We start from the raw sequence: 17,345 nt of genomic DNA, 5'->3' as shown, positions 1-17,345 counted from the left end.
CTTCACCCACAGCAGGGGAGGGGGCTTCCACGGGGGAGGGCTGGCTGTAAAATTCCCAAGCCCCAGGAATAAGGGGTAGGGGCAGCGTGCGGGAGGGAGCAGCCATGCTGGTGGGAGAAAGCGGGGCCTTGGAAAGACGGGAAGGCTGGGAGGGAAAAGGCTGAGGGAGCGCGTGGCAGGGGGCGGGCCAGAGAAGAAGCCTGGTGAGCCCGAGCAGGTGAAGAGCGAGGCACGGGGAGAGAAATGACAGCGCGGGCCCCAGCGCACGGACGTGGGAGGCCAGGGGTGCTAAGGAAGAGGGCAGAGCTTGGGGCCAAGGGAAAGTCGCCTGGAGTGAGCAGAAGGCCAGGGAGTATGCAGCAATGTCCGGAGTGCATTATAAAAGAAAAGAGGCTCCTGGGAGCCAGGCGAGCACTGGGGAAGGTGCGTGTGCAAGGGGGCTCACAACGGAGGGCGCAGCATGGCAGAGGTGGAAAAAGGATGTGGATGCAGCGCGTGTGGATAGAAGCAGCCTTACGGGCAAGCGCAGGAGGTGGGCCAAAGTGACAGTGCGAGGAGGGTCACGGTGGGGCGGGGCCTCGAGTGAGAAGAGGAAGTCTTTCAGCAGAACAGAATGTAGGTGCACGTATGGGAGAGCACAAGACGGCGAGTGTGCAAGGGTTGAGCGAAGGCAGGGCCCCAGGGAGGGAGTGTGCAGGGTCCAGGAGGGTCAGGAAAGGTGGGTCCCATATGTGTCTGCATCATGGGACCTGCGTGAGTGAAAGGAGACTTCACGAGGGGGAGGGGTGCAAGGGAGGGCCCTGGGGGAGAAAGGGTGTGCAAGAGGGGCACGAGAGGGGAAACACGAAAGTGTGTACAGAAAACTGTGAGAGCCGGGCGGGAGGGCAGGTGGCATGTGCAAGATAGCGAGGGCGAATTTGTGCAAAATTGCAGCTGAGGGGGAGAAGAGAGGACAAGCAGGCGTGCAACAGAGCTGAGCGTGCAAGGAGGGAGTGGTGTGTGCTGGGTAGAGGTGAGGGGGCTGAGGGGCCTGGGGAGGCAGGAAGGCTGCTCGAGGGGCGGCAGGTGGTGGAATGTGAGGGCACCCCTCCCCTGTGGTTGGGGGTCGCCCCCATCCGGTCAGGCTTAGGGCTGACCCTCTATGGCTCTGTCTGTCCCCTCCCCCCAGGATCGACCCTTCCCCCATCCTCAGTCCCCTTGTGTGATATCTTCCGACCCCTCTTGGCTCCCCGAAGTGTCACACATATTCTAGTATCAGCGGCCCCCCTCCTGTGAGGTGCAAATGTCCGGCCTGTGCCTGGCCACCTGGTGACCTCAGGCCTTGGGACAGAGGGCAGGACACAGTTTCCGCAGAGTCCCTGCCCGGGAGAGAACGGAGACAACGTGGTCCAGGGTCAGAGGTCGAGAGGTGGCTGGCTCGGGCTTCTGAGGACGGGCTGGTCCGTCCAGGCCAGCCATCACCTCTCCAGGAAAAATTTGAGAGCCCGGTCAATGTTCATGCGGTGGCCCACCCTGGTGACCCCCAGGTCCACATAGTCCTCCTTGGTCAAGGCGGGCAGGTGGGAGCCGTCAATCTCGTGGTCCAGGAAGCGGGCTCGGTGCTCTGCTAAGCCTAGCCACTCGAGCCAATCGGCCACATCAAACTTGGTCCAGAAGCCCAGAGGTTTAGCGCCAAACGGCTTGTCCGGGGGCAGCGACAGCAGGCGGGTTGGCGACAGGGAGCGGGAGGCCCCTGACAAAGCTCCTCCGAGGCCCCCGGACATCCCCGAGTGCGGCGGCACAAAGACAGGGGCAAAGGGGTCTGCAGAGCCTCCCGCCCCTCCGGTGGGGGAACCTCGGATGTCAAAGAGGCCTGGGTAGAGGGGTCCAGAAGGCAGGATGGGCAGGGACGAGGGCCTGGGCGCGGGGCTGACCTTGTGCTCCGAGGCGGGCAGCAGAGAGGGGCTAGGGGCCCGGCGGAGCAGTGGGGGCCGCATCTCGAACTCCACGCCCTGGAGGTGGCGGGAGGAGGTGGAGGAAGAGGCCGAGGGTGAGATGGCCCCCGGGGCTGCGGTGGCTGAAGGCGACACCCCTGTTCCGGTGGGGAGTGGTGGCAGAGGTGGCTTGGGCCAGTTCTGAAACAGGCTGCTGACAGGTTTGGAGAGGAGCGAGGACTGGGAGTCATCCGAGAGCCTGCAAGGGGCCAGGGGCCAGGGGCCAGGGGCGGGGAAGAGGGGTTGGGGGGATGAGGGCGGGGTGAGAAAGAGGCAGAGGTCAAGATACAGGGAGAGGCATGAACGGATGGAGCAGAGAGATGGGCAGAGACAGGAGGAGGAAGGGGGGAGACGGACGGCAGGACAGAAGATGAGCAATCGATCGGGAGAGGGCGACAGTCGAGAGAGATGAAAGAAAAAGAGACATTAAGTGATAATAATAATCATTGCCACCACTTACTGCTGCTCGCGTGTGCCAGGCATTGTTCTAAGTGCTTTACATATCGCATCGCAATTTAATCCCCACAATAGCCCTGCTGCAGGTTACTATCATCGTCCACATTAGCAGCACAGAGAGGTTTAGTAACTTGCCTAAGGACACACAGCCAGGAAGTGGCAGAGCCCGGTTATATGGCACCAAACTCTGAGCTCTTAACCACTACCCTATACTGCCTTTGGGGTTATGGCCAGTTATAGCAGCGTGGAAGACAGGGACAGTGAGAGAGAAACAAAAAAAGAATGTGCATTGGGGAAGAGAGATGGAGGGGGTCAGGGGACAGAGAAAGAGAGAGATGAAGAGAGGGAGATGAAAGAGAGAAGAAACAAGGGGAGAAAAAGGTTCCCCTCATCCCTTTAGCTCGCTTCAACAGACTCTCTTCCCGGCGCCTGCCACCAGCTCCTGTCCTCCTGGGCTCTCAGCTCCGTGCCATCCTGCCAGGGAGCCGTGTGAGGGCGACTGCGACCATTCTGCACCCCCTGCCTCAGTGAGCAGGCTCTGAGCTGCGTCTGTCTAGTCCACGATGGGCTCAGCATTCAGGGAAGGGCACCCAGCCCATGGGAGCTGATGGGTCCCTAACCACACTAGGCTACGCATCCTCACCTTCACTCTTAAGGAGAGAGCAGCGAGAGCTCTCAGTGCCCTGGCAAGCCTACATTCAAAGGCAACCCGAGTGGAATGCGATCCCGTCGCAGGGAGCCCCGCGGGTGGGCAGTGTTTTAGAGCGCTCCCTCCTGCTGGGTGTCTGTCACTGGCCACTTGCCCTAAGACCACAGGATTTTGAATGGGCTTGGACTTTGGGTGATCCCTGCTCACTACCAGCTTTGGGGGACCTCTGCATCCCCCTGCGTTTCCCCATCTCCATGGTGCTGGGTTCTTCAAGCGGCCCTGTCCTCTGCCTCAGGGTGTGACATGGTGCACCTCAAGTCTGCCTGTTAGGTGGGGTCGGTACTGTCCCCGTTCTGCAGAAAGCTCAGTTCCTTCACCTAAGACCACCTAGCCAGAAAAGGCTGGGTTGGGCCTCAGCCCCTGAGAAGCTGGGCCCTGTCTCCCTGTCTCGGGCCACCACAGGTACGAGGCAGGCAGCCCTCTCTTTTGGTAAAAGGATTGTTCTTCCGGGCGTTACTGTGATGGAGATGGAGTCCGAGGAAGGTGCATGTGAAGCCTTTGTGAATTTGAGCTTCCCCGGGAACAAGTCCTTGTAAACCAGCCTACTTTGTGTCTTTTGGTCACGGGGGAACCCTCAGGGGACACTGTTATGGGGGGTGGGCACTGATGCCAGCAGCCCTGCTCACCTCTGCCGCTGCAGGGAAGAGGTCCTCTCGGGGACGTAGCTGGCTCCGCCGTGGTGGCTGTCCCCACTGCCCCCGCTGCCTCCCCGGGCCCAAGGCAGGGCCCCTCCAGCTGCCGAGGAGCCCCCGAACTGCTGGAGCTTGGAGCTGAGTTCACTGATGATGCTGGCTTTGACGGTGGCCAAGGCAGAGGCTTGAGGTTGGGACAGGGGCCCCGGTAGGGGTGGCGGGGGTGGGCCTGGGCCCTCCTCCCAGGGCAGCAGCTTCCGAGGCAAGGAGGAGGCCGTGGGCAAGGGCACCGGTGGGACTTCTGGCTCTACTGCTACCGGACCCCCAGTCACACCTCCCGCGGAGGGCCCTGAACAGGCGCTCAGGGCCAGCAGCCCGTCGTTGCCAGCCCCGGTCACGGAGACGGTGGGACTGGTGGGGGTGACTGGGTCTCGGAGTCCGCCGCTGGGGCTGGGTCGCAGGCCTCCACCTGTCCCCAGCGCCCGGCTTCGGAGCTTAGAGGGTGTCATGAGTTGCGGGGGATACGGCGGGCCGGGTGTCCCACTGCCCCCGAAGGCCTGGCCGTCCAAATAGGCCACGTAGGTGTCCAGCAGCTCGGGACCGCTGGCCACACCGGCCCCGGCCCCGCCCGCCGCACTGCCACCGCCCTCGGCAGACAGGCTGCTTAGCGTGGACGCGCTGCTGATGGTCTCCAGGGGATGATCACTGCTGCTGCGACTGTCCACCTCCTCGATCCCAGAGTCCGTGCCCGGCGGTGGATCCGGGCCTGGCTGCGGGGCGGGAGGCGCTGGAGCTGCTGGGGCTGGCGGGCCTGGTGGAGGGGGATCCCCAGGAGCCGCGGGGGCCCCCTGGGTCAGCGTGGCCACCTCACTATCATAGGACGTCAGGCTGGATGCGGTGGAGTCCAGGGTGGGTGGGGCGGGGGCGGGGGCCGCCGGGGGTGGCACTGGGGGCAAAGGGGTGACCGGAGTCGGGGGGTCCGGGAGCGGATGTGGGGGCCCGGGCGTGAGCGGAGACTCGGGCTTCTCAAAGCTGTTGGAAAACTCGAGAGGCGGGGGCAACGGCTCAACGAAGAGGAAGTCGCCGTCATCCACATCCACCGACGGGGCGGGCGGCGGCAGCACGAGCAGCGGGAGCCCGTTCTCCTCGCCGCCCCGCGGGGACGTTGGCGAAGCGGGCACGGAGCGGCGCGGGCTGGGCGGCGGGACCCCGGGCCCATCCTCCGCGGAGGGCCCTCTGGAGACCGATGCCGGGGTCGCGCGCGGCTGGCAATTCTCGAGGAAGCGTACGTGGAGGGGCAGCCGCTCCGGCTCCTCAGGGGCTCCGGACCGCCAGGCCTTGCTGACCGCGGGGTGCGGGGTGGGAGGCTCGGGGCCGAGCTGCAGCAGCAGGGGCCCCACGCCGGGCGCCGTGGGCGGCAGGCGGTGCAGCAGCGAGCGTCGCGCGGCGGGCGGACTGGCGGTGAGCGGCTTGTCTGGCCCGCCCAGCCCGGCTCGGTACCCCAGCTCCCGGCGGGCGGGGTCGGGCGGCGGCGCTCCCCACAGGCGCAGCACCGGCTCGTGGTGCGCGTGGGGCGAGTGGTGGTGAGGGGTGGGCGGCGGGGCGTCGTAGCGGGGCGAGGGCGGCCGGGGCGGGGGCTGGGGGACGCCGCCGCCTTCCGATGACTCCTTCAGCGCGCGCTCGCGGGCGGCCAGCGCTAGCCCCAGCGGGGAGGCCGGGTCGAGGGCCTTGCCGGTGAGCGGGTGCACCAGGGGCCGCGGCGGCAGGAAGCTGGAAAAGGCGCTGCTGGCCCCGCTGCCCGCGTAGGCGCGAGCGCCCCCGGAGTAGCCGGCGTAGCCTGAGCTCCCTGCGCCCCCCGCGGACTCCAGGCGGAGGTAGGGCTCAGCGGAGAACATGCCCTCGTCGATGGACTTGGAGTGGCGCAGCCGCGGGCCCGGGGTCACTCCCGCGCCTAGCCCGCCATCGCCGCCGTCCTCGTCGCCCGCGTCGGTGGAGAGGAAGAGCGTGGAGCGCCGGCGCGCCTCGTTCTGCCAGCCGCCCTCCCTGCGTGCCGCGCCCACCAGGGCCGCCCCGAACTGGCTGGTGAAGTCCAGGGTGGCCGGGCCGCTGGGCGAAGCGGGCGTGGGCACGGGCGACGGCGACGGCGGCACGGGTGACAGGGGCGGCGCCGGGCTGGGCGAGGAGCCCCCGCCCCCCGCGCCCCCTCCGCCGCCGCCCGCGGGGGTCTCGGGCTGCGTCGGGGGTTCGGCCTCGGTGCTGCTGCCCTGGCTGCTGCGGCCGCTGCTGCTGGTGGACGGCGCCTTTATGATGATGGTGGGAATGGGGATGGAGTTCTTCTCGGCCGGCGCGGGAGTGGCGGGCGGCGGCTGCGGCGACGCGGGGGACGCGGGCGCGGTAGGAGGTAGGGCGCCCTTGTGCGGCTCGCCCTCCACCTTGGTCTGCTTGACCAGCGGCCCCTTGCGGCCGCGGCCGGAGCGCGCGGGCACGTACATGGCGGCGCTGGCGGCACGCGGCGGGAGCTGGAAGTAACGCAGGGCCGGGGCCTGCGGGCCGCCTCCAGCGTGATGCGACGGCGACGGCGTCCCTGGGCTTGGGCTGGGCCCGCCGCCCCTCCAACCCCGCAGACTGGGCTGGGGCCCCAGAGCCAGGCGCGGTGGAGGGTCGTCCGGGGCGCCGCCGGTCTCCATCTCCGGGGGGTGCGGTGGGTGTGCGTGGTGGTGGTGCGGCGGGGGCGGCGGCGCGTGGTGGTGGTGGTGGTGCGGCGGGTGGTGGTGTGCAGGGGGTAGGGCCCCGCCGTGGTACAGGCTCTTGTCCCGCCCCCCCACGCGCGTATCGGGAGGGGCTGGGCCATCAAAGGACGCGGGGGAGGAGGCGGGGAGGGGTCCTCCGGAGCCGGGATTGAAGGGCCCTCCCCGAGGGGAGGGGGTGAGACGGCCCGAGGAGGAGGGGGCCGGCGGTGTGCTGTATGGGGGCTCTGGCGGGGATGTGGTGGGCGGTGGGGGGATGTCCTCAGAACCTGGCACAGACAGGCTGCGGCTGAACTTCATGGCTGGGGGTGCTAGGTATGGTCTATCATCCTCTGCAGCCCCTGGGGAGACACGGAGGATCCCGAGAGGGACGTGGCGGGGCTCGCCCGCTGTCCTGTCCCCTAAGAGAAACAACAGCAACGCCCCCGCCACCTAAACTGCTAAACGCTTCTCACCCACCAGCCCAGTGCTTCAGGTTTGGCACTACACAACAGCAAACAGCAGGGGGAGCAGGCAGGAGGTGAGGGGCGAAATTCAACTGAATTTCCACCTCCAGACACGAGGGGGCGCCCTTTTCTCGTGCGCACAATGGCCAGCGGGATGCCTTGGGGTGAGCAGAAGTCACTGGAGCTGGGAAGGGCCGCCACAGTTATGTTCCAGGGATTTCACAGCCACCACAACTCAAGATGTGGCTGATGGCAGACAAGCTTTTTTTTGCTTGGGGACTGAGCCCACGGTCATGCTTGCTACACCAGCTTCCAACTGTCGGGCTAGGTCCCCAGCCCAAGAGGTAGCTGACACAGAGAAAAAGTACTCGGCGCGTGGACGCTGCGTTACTTTGGGGATGGTGGATGCTGGACTCGGGAAGAGGAATAGGCAAAACCAAAGAGTTCAATCTTTGCCTGCCCTCCGGCTCAGACCTCGACTCTCCTATTTCTGGCTGCCCTTTCCTGCACAGCATCTGGCTTCAGTCCCGCTCTGTCATCAATGCCCGCGTTGATAGGTGGAGCCCCATCCCCAGGCCTGAGCACAGGGCTACGACAGCCGGGGATGCAAACACGTCTCCACTTTCTAGATGCATTTGGAGCCAGGTGCTCCAAATCCATAGCTGGGAAGGAGAGGAGCCAGGACCCACAAGAGCTTTTCTGGCCAGCTCGGCAGCACTGCGGCGGTCACAGGTGTGAGCAGAAGACGTGGCCAGGCACTCTCGCGTTCCCCGTGGAAGGTCGCCCTCCCCGCATGCCCCGTCCCTCGCAGGGAACATACCGATAGATTTCTGTCGAAGCATGAGCCCAGGTCCAGGAGGCAGGAAGGAAGGACGTTCGTAACTTGGCTGGGAGCGGTGATGGGGATCGAAGCTTGACTGGGGCAGCAGCCATTGAGGAGAGAGAAAACACAGCAGAGAAAAATCAGAGAGGGTGTGCTGAGATAGGGGCTTCGCCGTCTACTGCCCCCTTCCTTCTCCAACCACTGGGAGAAGGCTCCAGGAAGGAAGCTCTCTTGAGTCTGCACAGCAGGCAGAATGCAGATGGGCAGGTGACCCTGCTCTCTACTGAGCTGTCTCCCTGGCCCGGCCCTGTTGGTTATGCTGGTAATTTCCGGCTGTCACTGCACAGGACCAGGTCTCCTCAGTCCCTTGCCTGGACAGCTGCAGTAACCTTTGCATCTTTTTGCCCCAAACCCCATCCCCCAGCCGTGTGGCTATTGTCCAAATGCGGGGAGGATCATTCCAAAAGAAAGGCAGAGCCTGCTGCTGCTGTGCTTCAGATGTAGGGTGACACCCAACAGCAGTGAGAAGTGGCTCTCGATTCCCAGCTCAGGTCTACAAGGGAATCTGAGAGAGGCACTGCTGGGTCCAGATCCCCTGCTGCTGTGAACAGCTTCTGCTGGTAGCTCTGGACAGTCGTGGGTGTCCACAGAAAGTGCCGTAACCTCGGCACTCAGAAGGCTGAGGCAGGAGCACTGCCGTGAGTTCGAAGCCAACCTGACCTACACATTGAGACCCTGTCTCAAAACCAAACCCCCCCCCAAAAAAAAAGAAGAGCAGAGCAGCCCACAAGCCTTGTAGGACTGACACACAGGGAGAGCCAGGCAGGGCCAAGGCTGGGCTGTGATGTGAACTCGGGGCTCCCAGGAGACCACAACTGCTGATCCCTATAGCCAGGTCCCACCTCCTTGTCCCCCTCAGAGTCCCCAAGCTTGTGGAGTCTCAGGAGTCCTGTCTCAGGCTCCCACCTGGGGTGCCCTGTGAAGCTCCCCCTCTTTCTGTGCCTCCACCCCAGGTCTGTCTCTTCTGTCAGGCAGTTCCTTCCGTCTCTGCCTTCTCCGTTCAGATGCCCCCGCATGTCCCATCACTGTCTCTGCATTTCCCTGCTATAGTGCATCTCTGTTGGAAGCAGGCTTGTCATTTGCTGTGGCCTCCCAGACATCCCAAAGGCAGGAGCGACTTCTCATGCTGGAGCCCTGGGTTCCAGGCCCACCATACTTCTGCAGGAAGTGTTTCAACATTTAGGAACCAGGAAAAGGAATGTCAGCCCACTTGGATGAGGCAGTCATTGCTTGGTCACGTGGGGAGCCGATTTCCGGGTTCCCAGGAAGGCACAGTCCGTGGATGCTCAGTCCCCTAGACACAGTGGTGCAGGGTTTATACGTAACCACACAGCCTCCTGCACACTTTGCCGCCTTAGATTACTTAGTGCCTACTACAATGCAAACACCACACCAGTCACAGCTTTACTACACCATGTGGTTGGGATAATAACAGGAAGTCGGGCATGATGGTACACACCTGTAACCCCAGCACTTTGGAAGGCCGAGGCAGGAGGATTGCAAGTTTAAGCCCAACCTGGGAAGCTTAGAGAAATCCTGCCTCAAAACAGAAACTAGAAGGAATTGGGAACATAGCTCAAAAACCACAGTGCAGGGGCTGGGGAGATAGCTTGGTGGTCTAATTGTCTGCCTGGCAAGCACAAGGACTCAGTTTCGACCCTTGATACTGCATGCACTGGAACCACACCATGCCATCCCTGGAAACCAGGCATGGTGGCGTATGCTTGTAATCTCAGCACCAGGGAGGCTGAAACAGGAAGATCACTGAGTCTGAGCTGTGAAGTAAGACCCTGTACCAAATAAATAATTTTTAAAAGTTAATAAATAGGGCTGGGGAGATGGCTCAGTAGAATAAGCACTTGCTTAGCAAACACAATGGCCTGAGTTCAATCCCCAGTTCTGGGAAAAAAAAAAAAAACCCAAAATACAGTGCAGAAAATTCACAACTTCCACCTTAACACTTTCAGTCTGGACTCAGTTGTATTGGGGCATTTGGAATGCCTCCTGTCCTTCTTATAAGCTGAGTCAGATGACAGGTAAGTGACCAGGAAGTTGTGAGCTCCAGGAGCAGCTGGGCCCTTGCTCAATTCTTCCAGGTGACCCCCCAGATATTTCTCTTCTCCACCCTTGCAACCAGACCAGGAAACTCGCTCTGGGCATGAAGTCAGACCCCACCTCCCAGCCACTGATCCAGCCCTTGATAAAAGTCCCCAGACCTCAGCAGTCCTGGCTGCTTCTCACCTCAGAGTCAGCACACTGGTCCCCAGCCCTCAACAGCCTTTCCCTGTGCTCTGAAACTGTCACCCTAGCCCCTTCTTCAAGGCCTGTGCTGTCCCATACATGGCTGCTGGCCATCTGGATGAACACTACAGTTAATTAACAGAAAAAAAAAAAAACCTCAGGGAAGACAGGGGCAGCAGCACTGACAGGGTGGGAACAGGTGGGCAGCTGGTGGCTGCACCCAGAAGAGGTCAAATGGTGGCTTCCAGGAGGTGGAATCTGGACTGTCCTTCCAGCCCCAGCATGCACACTTCTGGGGGCTCAGGGAAGGAAAGAGGATTAGTTTGCATTCCACCTTATGCAACTTTTTGGGTTCTGCTGTGCTTGCAGCCTCAGCCACTGCCCAGTCGCAGTGAGGTCTCCCCTTTGCTATTTTCTACCCTGTCGAGAGTTGTGGTGCTAGAGTTTACCTCAGTAACCCCCATCAGACCTTGGCAGGATCACCTTTGGCCCCATCTTACAGAAGAGGAAACTGAGATGCAGAGATGAAGTCAGGTGGGCTAAAGTGGCATATGGCATGGTGGGAGTTAGGGTCTGAATCTGTGTTCGTCCATTGCTGTAGACTTTCTGGGGTCTGGGAACAAAGGGAAGCACCTGGGGGAGGTGTGCAGGCCCAAGGCGGGAGAGCACAGGCTGACAGTAGGAAAGACGCCCAAAGAAATGGGACTGTGAGGAGTACGTGCTAGCCCTTCGGTGTGACTACCTTTAATTTTGAAACAGTGTCTCACTAAACTGATAAGTTGACCAGTCTGGGCTCAAATTTGTGATCCTCAGCTGGGAGATAGCTCAACAGCATAAGTGCCTGCCTGGCAAGCACAAGGTCCCGAGTTCAATCCCCAGTACCAAAAAAAAAAAAAAGAAAAAGTGATTCTCTTGCGCTGCCTCTCAGCATATCCAAAAGTGATGGATGGGGGATGGATGGTTGGATGGATGGATGGTTGGATGAGTATGGTAGACTCTAGAATCTCTGCAAGTCCACTTGGGGAAATACAGGGCTGAATATCATTTACCCTTAGAATGATGAGTGGCAGAGTTCTCAACCGGAAGTGGTGTATTCTGCTGGAAGACACTGGAAGACAACTCAGGGACACCAGTTGGGAAGTGGTCTTGGCATCTTGAGGCCGATGAGGTTAGGGGTGCTGCTACCTGTCCTGCAGCACTAGGTGTCGTGGTCATTTTAAACACCACAACCACCAACAAAGAGCAGGAAGATGCAAAACACTCTGCAATGCATTGATCGTGCCAAAGGTGCTGATCTGCAGCACAGTGTGCAGACAGGAAGCAGGGGCTTTCCTGCCCCCACTGCCCAGCTTCAGATTTCTAAGCAAACAGAAGACCACAGAGGAAAAGCGATAAAAGCCCTGGGGCGGCAGATCAGGGCTGCACAGAAGGAAGAGCTTCCAAAACGTCTGCCCACATACGGACTAGCTGCAGCGGGAGGCGGGGAGCTCTTTGACTGTGGAGGCATTCAAGCACAGGCTGAAGGACCAGGCCGAGAGACAGCAGAGGCCTCAAAACTAAAGGTGAGCCTGGCATCTCAGCACTTTGGAAGCTGAGGCAAGAGACTGGGAGTTTGAGGCCAGCCTGGGCTACACAGTGAGACCCTGTCTCAAAAAAAAAAAAAAAAAAAAGAAAGAAATCTGAAGAAGGGGTGAGCTGTTTTTCAGCCAATGTTCCCAGATGCTAGCCAGAGAGCTCCTGTTGCTCAGACCTGGATGGGAAATTTCACCAACTCCAGCGCTGCTCCAGAGAACGAGGAGCCTCAGATCAGGGGGAATGGAAATACATGTCTGAGACAAGGCCAGGAAAGGAGGCTGCTGGGAGCTCCTTGCATTGAGTCCTGGGAAACAGCAAGGTCAGCGGCCACCCCACCTCACAGAGACGGGCATGAAGATACCCAGAAACTAAGTGGTGGCGTCCCAAGTGACACAGGGGTTGGAGGAAGCTGAGCCACGCCTACCTTCTAAGGCCCAAGAGCTTTTGGTTCTCATGCTGGGGCCTGGGGGTGAGGTGCAAAAGGTGAGCCTGAAATTTGCAAGGGCTTCGAACTCCTCAAGAATGGGTAGTGCAGGGTCAGCCAGATAGCTCAGTAGACTGAAGCACCTGCTTAGGAGGTGCAGGGGTCCCCAGTGTGCTGTGCCAACCCTGCTCCCGAGGGCACGCTGAGACAGTGACTGAGACTAGGCATGGTGGCGCACACCTGGTATTCCAGCGCTTAGGAGGCTGAAAACAGGAAGATCACTCTGAGTCTGAGCTGGGTAGTGAGACTCTGTACTAAATAAATTTTAAAAAAGAAGAAAAGAAATGGATACTGGTGAGCTGTGGTGTGCCAGACACTCTCCAGGGAGGGGGACCCTCTGCCTATCTACACCAGAAAGACATTCCAGAGTCCTGGTGCAAAACTTGTCCCCTGCTCTTGTGTCATTTCCTTTTGCCTTCCCTTTCCTGTCCTTCCTTCCTTTCTGTACTAGGGCCTGGGCCAGGGCCTTTGCACTGAGCTTTATCCCCCAACTCTTTCTGTAAGGTTTACTTTGAGACAAGAGTCTCGCTAAATTACCCAGGCTGAGCTTCCACTTGTGATCCTCCTGCCTCAGCTTCCCAGAATACTGGGATTCTGGGCATGCACCACCACACCTGGCTCGCTGACTCTTGTAGAAGTAGGCGACCCACTAGAGCAGATGGTCCTGCCCTTGGTGAGGCTGTGGTAGACTCCGCTCCAGGGGTGGGGGCCTGTGTACTTAGAGGACTGAAAACTAGGTCTTTATTTTCACATCCTCCAACAAAACCTCAACTCTTCCTCAATTAAGGACAGAAACAACAAACTCTGCTAGTCTCAGCAAGCCTGGTGTCTGCATCCCCATAGAAATCACAGATATTTCCATATCCCATTGCAGTGGCGCAGATTTCCTGAAGTAATGTTTATGCTCCTCATGATTTTGAAATTAGAGTAGTTAAAACCCACTGTCAGATTGCGCTGTGAAATGTGTTGGTGAAGAGGCACTGATATTATGATACCACAAATTTTGCTCTTTAAAAATATTTTGATAACTCTATTTTGGTCTAACTGGCTTCTTTTGTTATCCTGCATATCGCATTTTTTGCATTTTTAAGCATTATTCTGAGAAAAATGACGCCAGTCTATCGAAGGGCTCTGGGGCTCCCTAAAAGCCTGCGAAGCCAGCTTTAGACTAAATGACTTGAGCACAGCGGGGGCTGGAGGGGCATGGGGGGATGACAGTGTGGGGGGCACAGGCAGGCCTAGGGCACACCCGTGGGATGACAGCCAGGGACAGGCCAGCTGGGGCCCTCAAAACAGCCAGGGCTGAGGTTGGACTAACAGTTCAGGGCCTGAGTTGGAATCCTGGCCCTTTCTCTGAGCCTCAGGTTCTGCCCCCCAACCCCCAGCCCTCTGCAAGAGGACTGTGTACCCCACAGGACAATTCAAAGAAATGAATGAGATACTCCATGCAGAGCGCAGAACCCACTGTAGCTTTCCCTCTCCCTGTGGGGGCAAGCCATCAGAGACAGGACAGGATAGTAACTCATTCCGAGACAGAAAAGGCCCTGTTATGCTGCCCATACTATCCAAGCTCCTGGGCTGAGGCAGTCCTTTCGCTTCCAAGTAGTGAGAGGCCTGGCTTAATAATTCATATCTTACTAACGAACACTTGCCAAGCTCCTATCCTTATGCGGGGGAATCTCCATCTATGACATCGCTCTGGCTGCCGTGAGACCCCTGCGGTGGAAGAGGAAGAAGTGGGACCAAGAGCCAAGGTGAGGACAGGAGAGGTGGGCGTGGGTGGAACATAAGGAGTCGAGAGAAAGGAGGCTCCAGAGAAGGAGGGGCCCAGGAAGTATGGCGCCTCCGGCGTGACGTGGGCTCAGGGAAGGTTTTGGCAGGGGACCCTGGTTCCCTCCCCATGCCAGCTGCCTACCTCGGTGGCGAAGAAGCCTTTGGGCCGGTGCTTGCCCAGGGACGCGAGGCCGCCAGGCGCAGGGCTCTCACTAGCGCTGATGGTTTGCTGGGCTGCCGCCAGGATTTCGTCCAGTTTGTCTGAGAGAGGTGGAGACAGGAGACCATGAAGTGTGACACAGGGACAGAGCCACACTACATGCAGCCAACAGAGGGGGACATGTGACAAAGAGGGTGGTAGCCAGGGGCTGAGGAACCGGGCTGGGACATCTTACTGAGAGCCATCTGATACACAGTCCGCTTTTTCTCCATGCTGGGCATCGGCGCAGGCTGCTGCTCATACTCTGTGGGCAAAGAAGACAGATGTAGCTCAAGAGCGCCCACGAGAGGCGGGGTGGAATGGGCTTGGCCAGTGGGCGTGGCCAACAGGTGCAGCCAGTGGGCGTGGCCAGTGAGCGTGCGCAAGCGCAGTGGGGGCAGTGAGGGGCCGGGTGGGGAGGGGCGAGTCCGACAGTGGGGTTGGGACATGGGGGCCCTCCCGCCAGTCCTGTGCCCACTCACCACTCTTCTTCTTCCAGGGGGAGACTAGCCCGGGGGAGAGGCAGTAGAGGAGCCAAGAGTTAGGACATCAGGGGGAGTCGAGGGGTTCCCCTCTCTGGAACACCCGCCTCCCTTGGGGCCCCATAAGTGTCTGGAGAAACTGGGACTCCCAGATCTCCTCAGCCCTACCTAGGGGGAGGGGTTGCCTTCCGGGGATACTGAGGGTTCAGGAAGCTACTAGAGGAGAGAGATAGAAAGCGGAGGCCAGGGAAGAAGTTGGATGGATGGAGAGGGACCAGAAGGAAGGACAGAGTGACCCACAGAAAGGGACACGAATAGACCTCCAAAGAGAGACCTCGACAGAGAAACAGATACGAGAGAACAGAAGAAAGCCATCTTTCAGACACCCTTCCCAGCAACACACAAGGCAGGCCAGAGTCCTGGCCACAGACGGGACAGGAAGAGGACAGAACCCCTGGTCACTAACAACACTAACGAACTCAAGGGACGCTCAAGCCCCGCCCTGCCCGGCCCTCACCCCAGCAGCCCCCCAGGCTCACCCATTTCCTCCAGCTCTGAGGTCATAGACTTGGAGCGCAGGGAGATGGCCGGGGGAGGGAGCCGCTTGGCCTGCTGCGGGGCTGGGAGGGGTGGGGACATCAGTACCTCGGGAGACTGCCCCCAACCCTCTGCCCCCGTAGTGCTCCCAGCACCACAGGACAGCACCACCAGAATGCTGAGCCCTTCCTGCCTCAGTTTCTTCCTAGGAGGGCCATGAATAAATAGGCTTGGGCATGGGCAGGCCTTGGGGTCTGTCTAGTGGCAGAGGGGCACCCAGGCCTGGCTCAGGGAATTGAGAAGCACCTTTCTTATGGACAGCCTCATCCATGTCCGGATGCCTGGTGACCATCACCACCTTCACCATGAGCGTGTTGCCCCCTTGTCGGATCATGTTCACCACCTGCCGGTGGCCAACCTTCACCACGTTCTGCCCATTCACCTGCGGCATGGAGCACGGGGTTCAGCCCCAGGGTCCTCAGCCTGGTGGCCTCTGTCTTGCCCCACTCAAGACACCCTCCACCACTGTCTGCCCCTTCCTTGGGAGAGGCCTGTAGCATGCTGGCCCAGGGTTGGAAGGAGGATCCTTCTGTCCTCCCGTGTGCATTAGGGGACAGCTCTGCCACCCTCCCAGACCCCTCAGGAGAGCTTCTGGATGGACTCGCTGCAGTAAGCAGAGGCTGGCTGGGATGGGCTGATGCCAAAGGAGAGCTGGAGTTGGGGGGCTGCCAGATCCCGGTGTGGATCAGAGGGACCTGGGAGCTTGTCCCTGGGGTTGCAGAAAAGAACTACAGGTCAGACTCACCTCGATAAGGAAGTCTCCCATTCGCAGTCCAGCCCGCCATGCCACACCCCCCTCGTCCACAGACTCCAGGTACTGCAGCGCCGGGAAGGCCGGGGTGGGGGTGAACTCCTCGATGGGGGTCTGCGCTGCAGACAGGGAGGAGCCGGCGGGGTCGGAGGGGAGGGGGTGGAGAGGCCAAGCAGGGGATGGGGCTCAGACCCAAGTCACAGAGGCCTCCCCTAGCTGAGGGACCAGCACCCCGGGGTGGGGTGGTGGCTGGGTTGGGGTCCTGGCCCTGCTTCCTGGGTCCAAGAGCCTCCTCACACCCCCACCCCGGCCGGCACTCACCCTTGGCCCCCCGGAGCACGAACCCAAACCCCTCGCTGTCTTTCTTCTGCAGCAAGACTGTCTTCTCCTTGATGATGTAATCACTGGCAGGAAGGCAGGAGGGAAGGGGTGAGAAGCCACCATGAGATCCAGCGCTGGTGCCCCAGCCCCTGCTGGACCCGGGGGCCATGACGCTCCAGCGCTCTTCCCAGGACGCCTCTCCCCACGTGGCATGCGTGTTCTCCCCCTCAGAGCCCGCAGTGCTCTCTCCCACTCACTCTTTCCTCATTCATCCAGCCAGCATCCAGCCACCCAACCATTCAGCAAATCAGGCCCCCGGAGGGTGAGGAGAGGCCTCCACATTACCACACAGCCCGGCCTGCGTTCTGAGAGCCACTTCCTTTCTGTGACCTTGAGCCCACTCGTTAACCTTCTGCGTCTCTCTCTGTTTCATCGCTATACTGACAGCTGTACCCTCTGCCTGACGGCCTGGGGGAGCTCGAAGGGGAAACGGCCATGTAGTGCCGCACACAGTGCTCAGTAGGACCTAGTTACTATCCTCGGATGAAGGTATTAAGTCGAGGGGACACATGTGGACAGGTATGGGGGTGCACACCTGTAATCCCAGTACTCTGGGCGTTTGAGCCCAACCTGGGCAGCTTAGGTGCTTAACAAGACCTGGTCCCAAGATAAAAATTTAAAAAAAAAGGGCTGAAGATGTAGCTGAGTGCAAAGACCTTGGGTTTAATCTCGAAGACCGAAAAACAAAGACAAATAACTTTTGATGACCCCCGCTCTTCTAAACTCCTGTTGCGTACACTGTGCGTCTTACCCTTGGAGGTCCCCAAGCATGTCAGTACACACTCGTTCTTGCACTATCCAATCTGGTAGCCACGTAATTGCATGGGATATTTTTAATCTTTTTTTTTTTTTTTTTTTAGGCCTGGTCTCATTATGCAGTCCAGACTGGCCTTGAACTCATAATGTAGCCCAGACTGTCCTCAAACTCAAGGCAGTCCTCCTGCCTCAGCCTCCTGAGTGCTGGGATTACAGGTGTGTGCCACCATACCCAGCTTGTATGTTGCTATTTTTTTTTT

At 59.9% G+C, this 17,345-nt stretch overlaps 1 protein-coding gene across 2 annotated transcripts in view; it reads right to left on the bottom strand.

Moving 5' to 3' along the window:
* Positions 1-1,267: 1,267 nt before the first annotated feature.
* Shank1 (SH3 and multiple ankyrin repeat domains 1) overlaps positions 1,268-17,345 on the bottom strand; it is a 39,211-nt gene continuing 23,133 nt past the window's right edge. The window contains exons 15-24 of one of the 2 annotated variants that reach the window (XM_004646400.2): positions 16,270-16,352; positions 15,943-16,067; positions 15,444-15,579; positions 15,140-15,220; positions 14,601-14,624; positions 14,315-14,383; positions 14,062-14,180; positions 7,784-7,880; positions 3,765-6,858; positions 1,268-2,172 (exon numbers count right to left, since the gene is read on the bottom strand). In XM_004646400.2, the coding sequence (XP_004646457.1) occupies positions 1,458-2,172; positions 3,765-6,858; positions 7,784-7,880; positions 14,062-14,180; positions 14,315-14,383; positions 14,601-14,624; positions 15,140-15,220; positions 15,444-15,579; positions 15,943-16,067; positions 16,270-16,352 (4,543 nt within the window). In that variant the 3' untranslated portion in view covers positions 1,268-1,457. The remainder of the gene's footprint in view (positions 2,173-3,764; positions 6,859-7,783; positions 7,881-14,061; positions 14,181-14,314; positions 14,384-14,600; positions 14,625-15,139; positions 15,221-15,443; positions 15,580-15,942; positions 16,068-16,269; positions 16,353-17,345) is intronic. The other variant, XM_004646399.2, reaches the window with a different exon arrangement.

Source organism: Octodon degus, unplaced genomic scaffold, assembly GCF_000260255.1.
Source record: "Octodon degus isolate 3935 unplaced genomic scaffold, OctDeg1.0 scaffold00268, whole genome shotgun sequence".
Classification (NCBI taxonomy): Eukaryota; Metazoa; Chordata; class Mammalia; order Rodentia; family Octodontidae; genus Octodon; species Octodon degus.
This window is presented reverse-complemented; position numbering and strand designations above follow the sequence as displayed.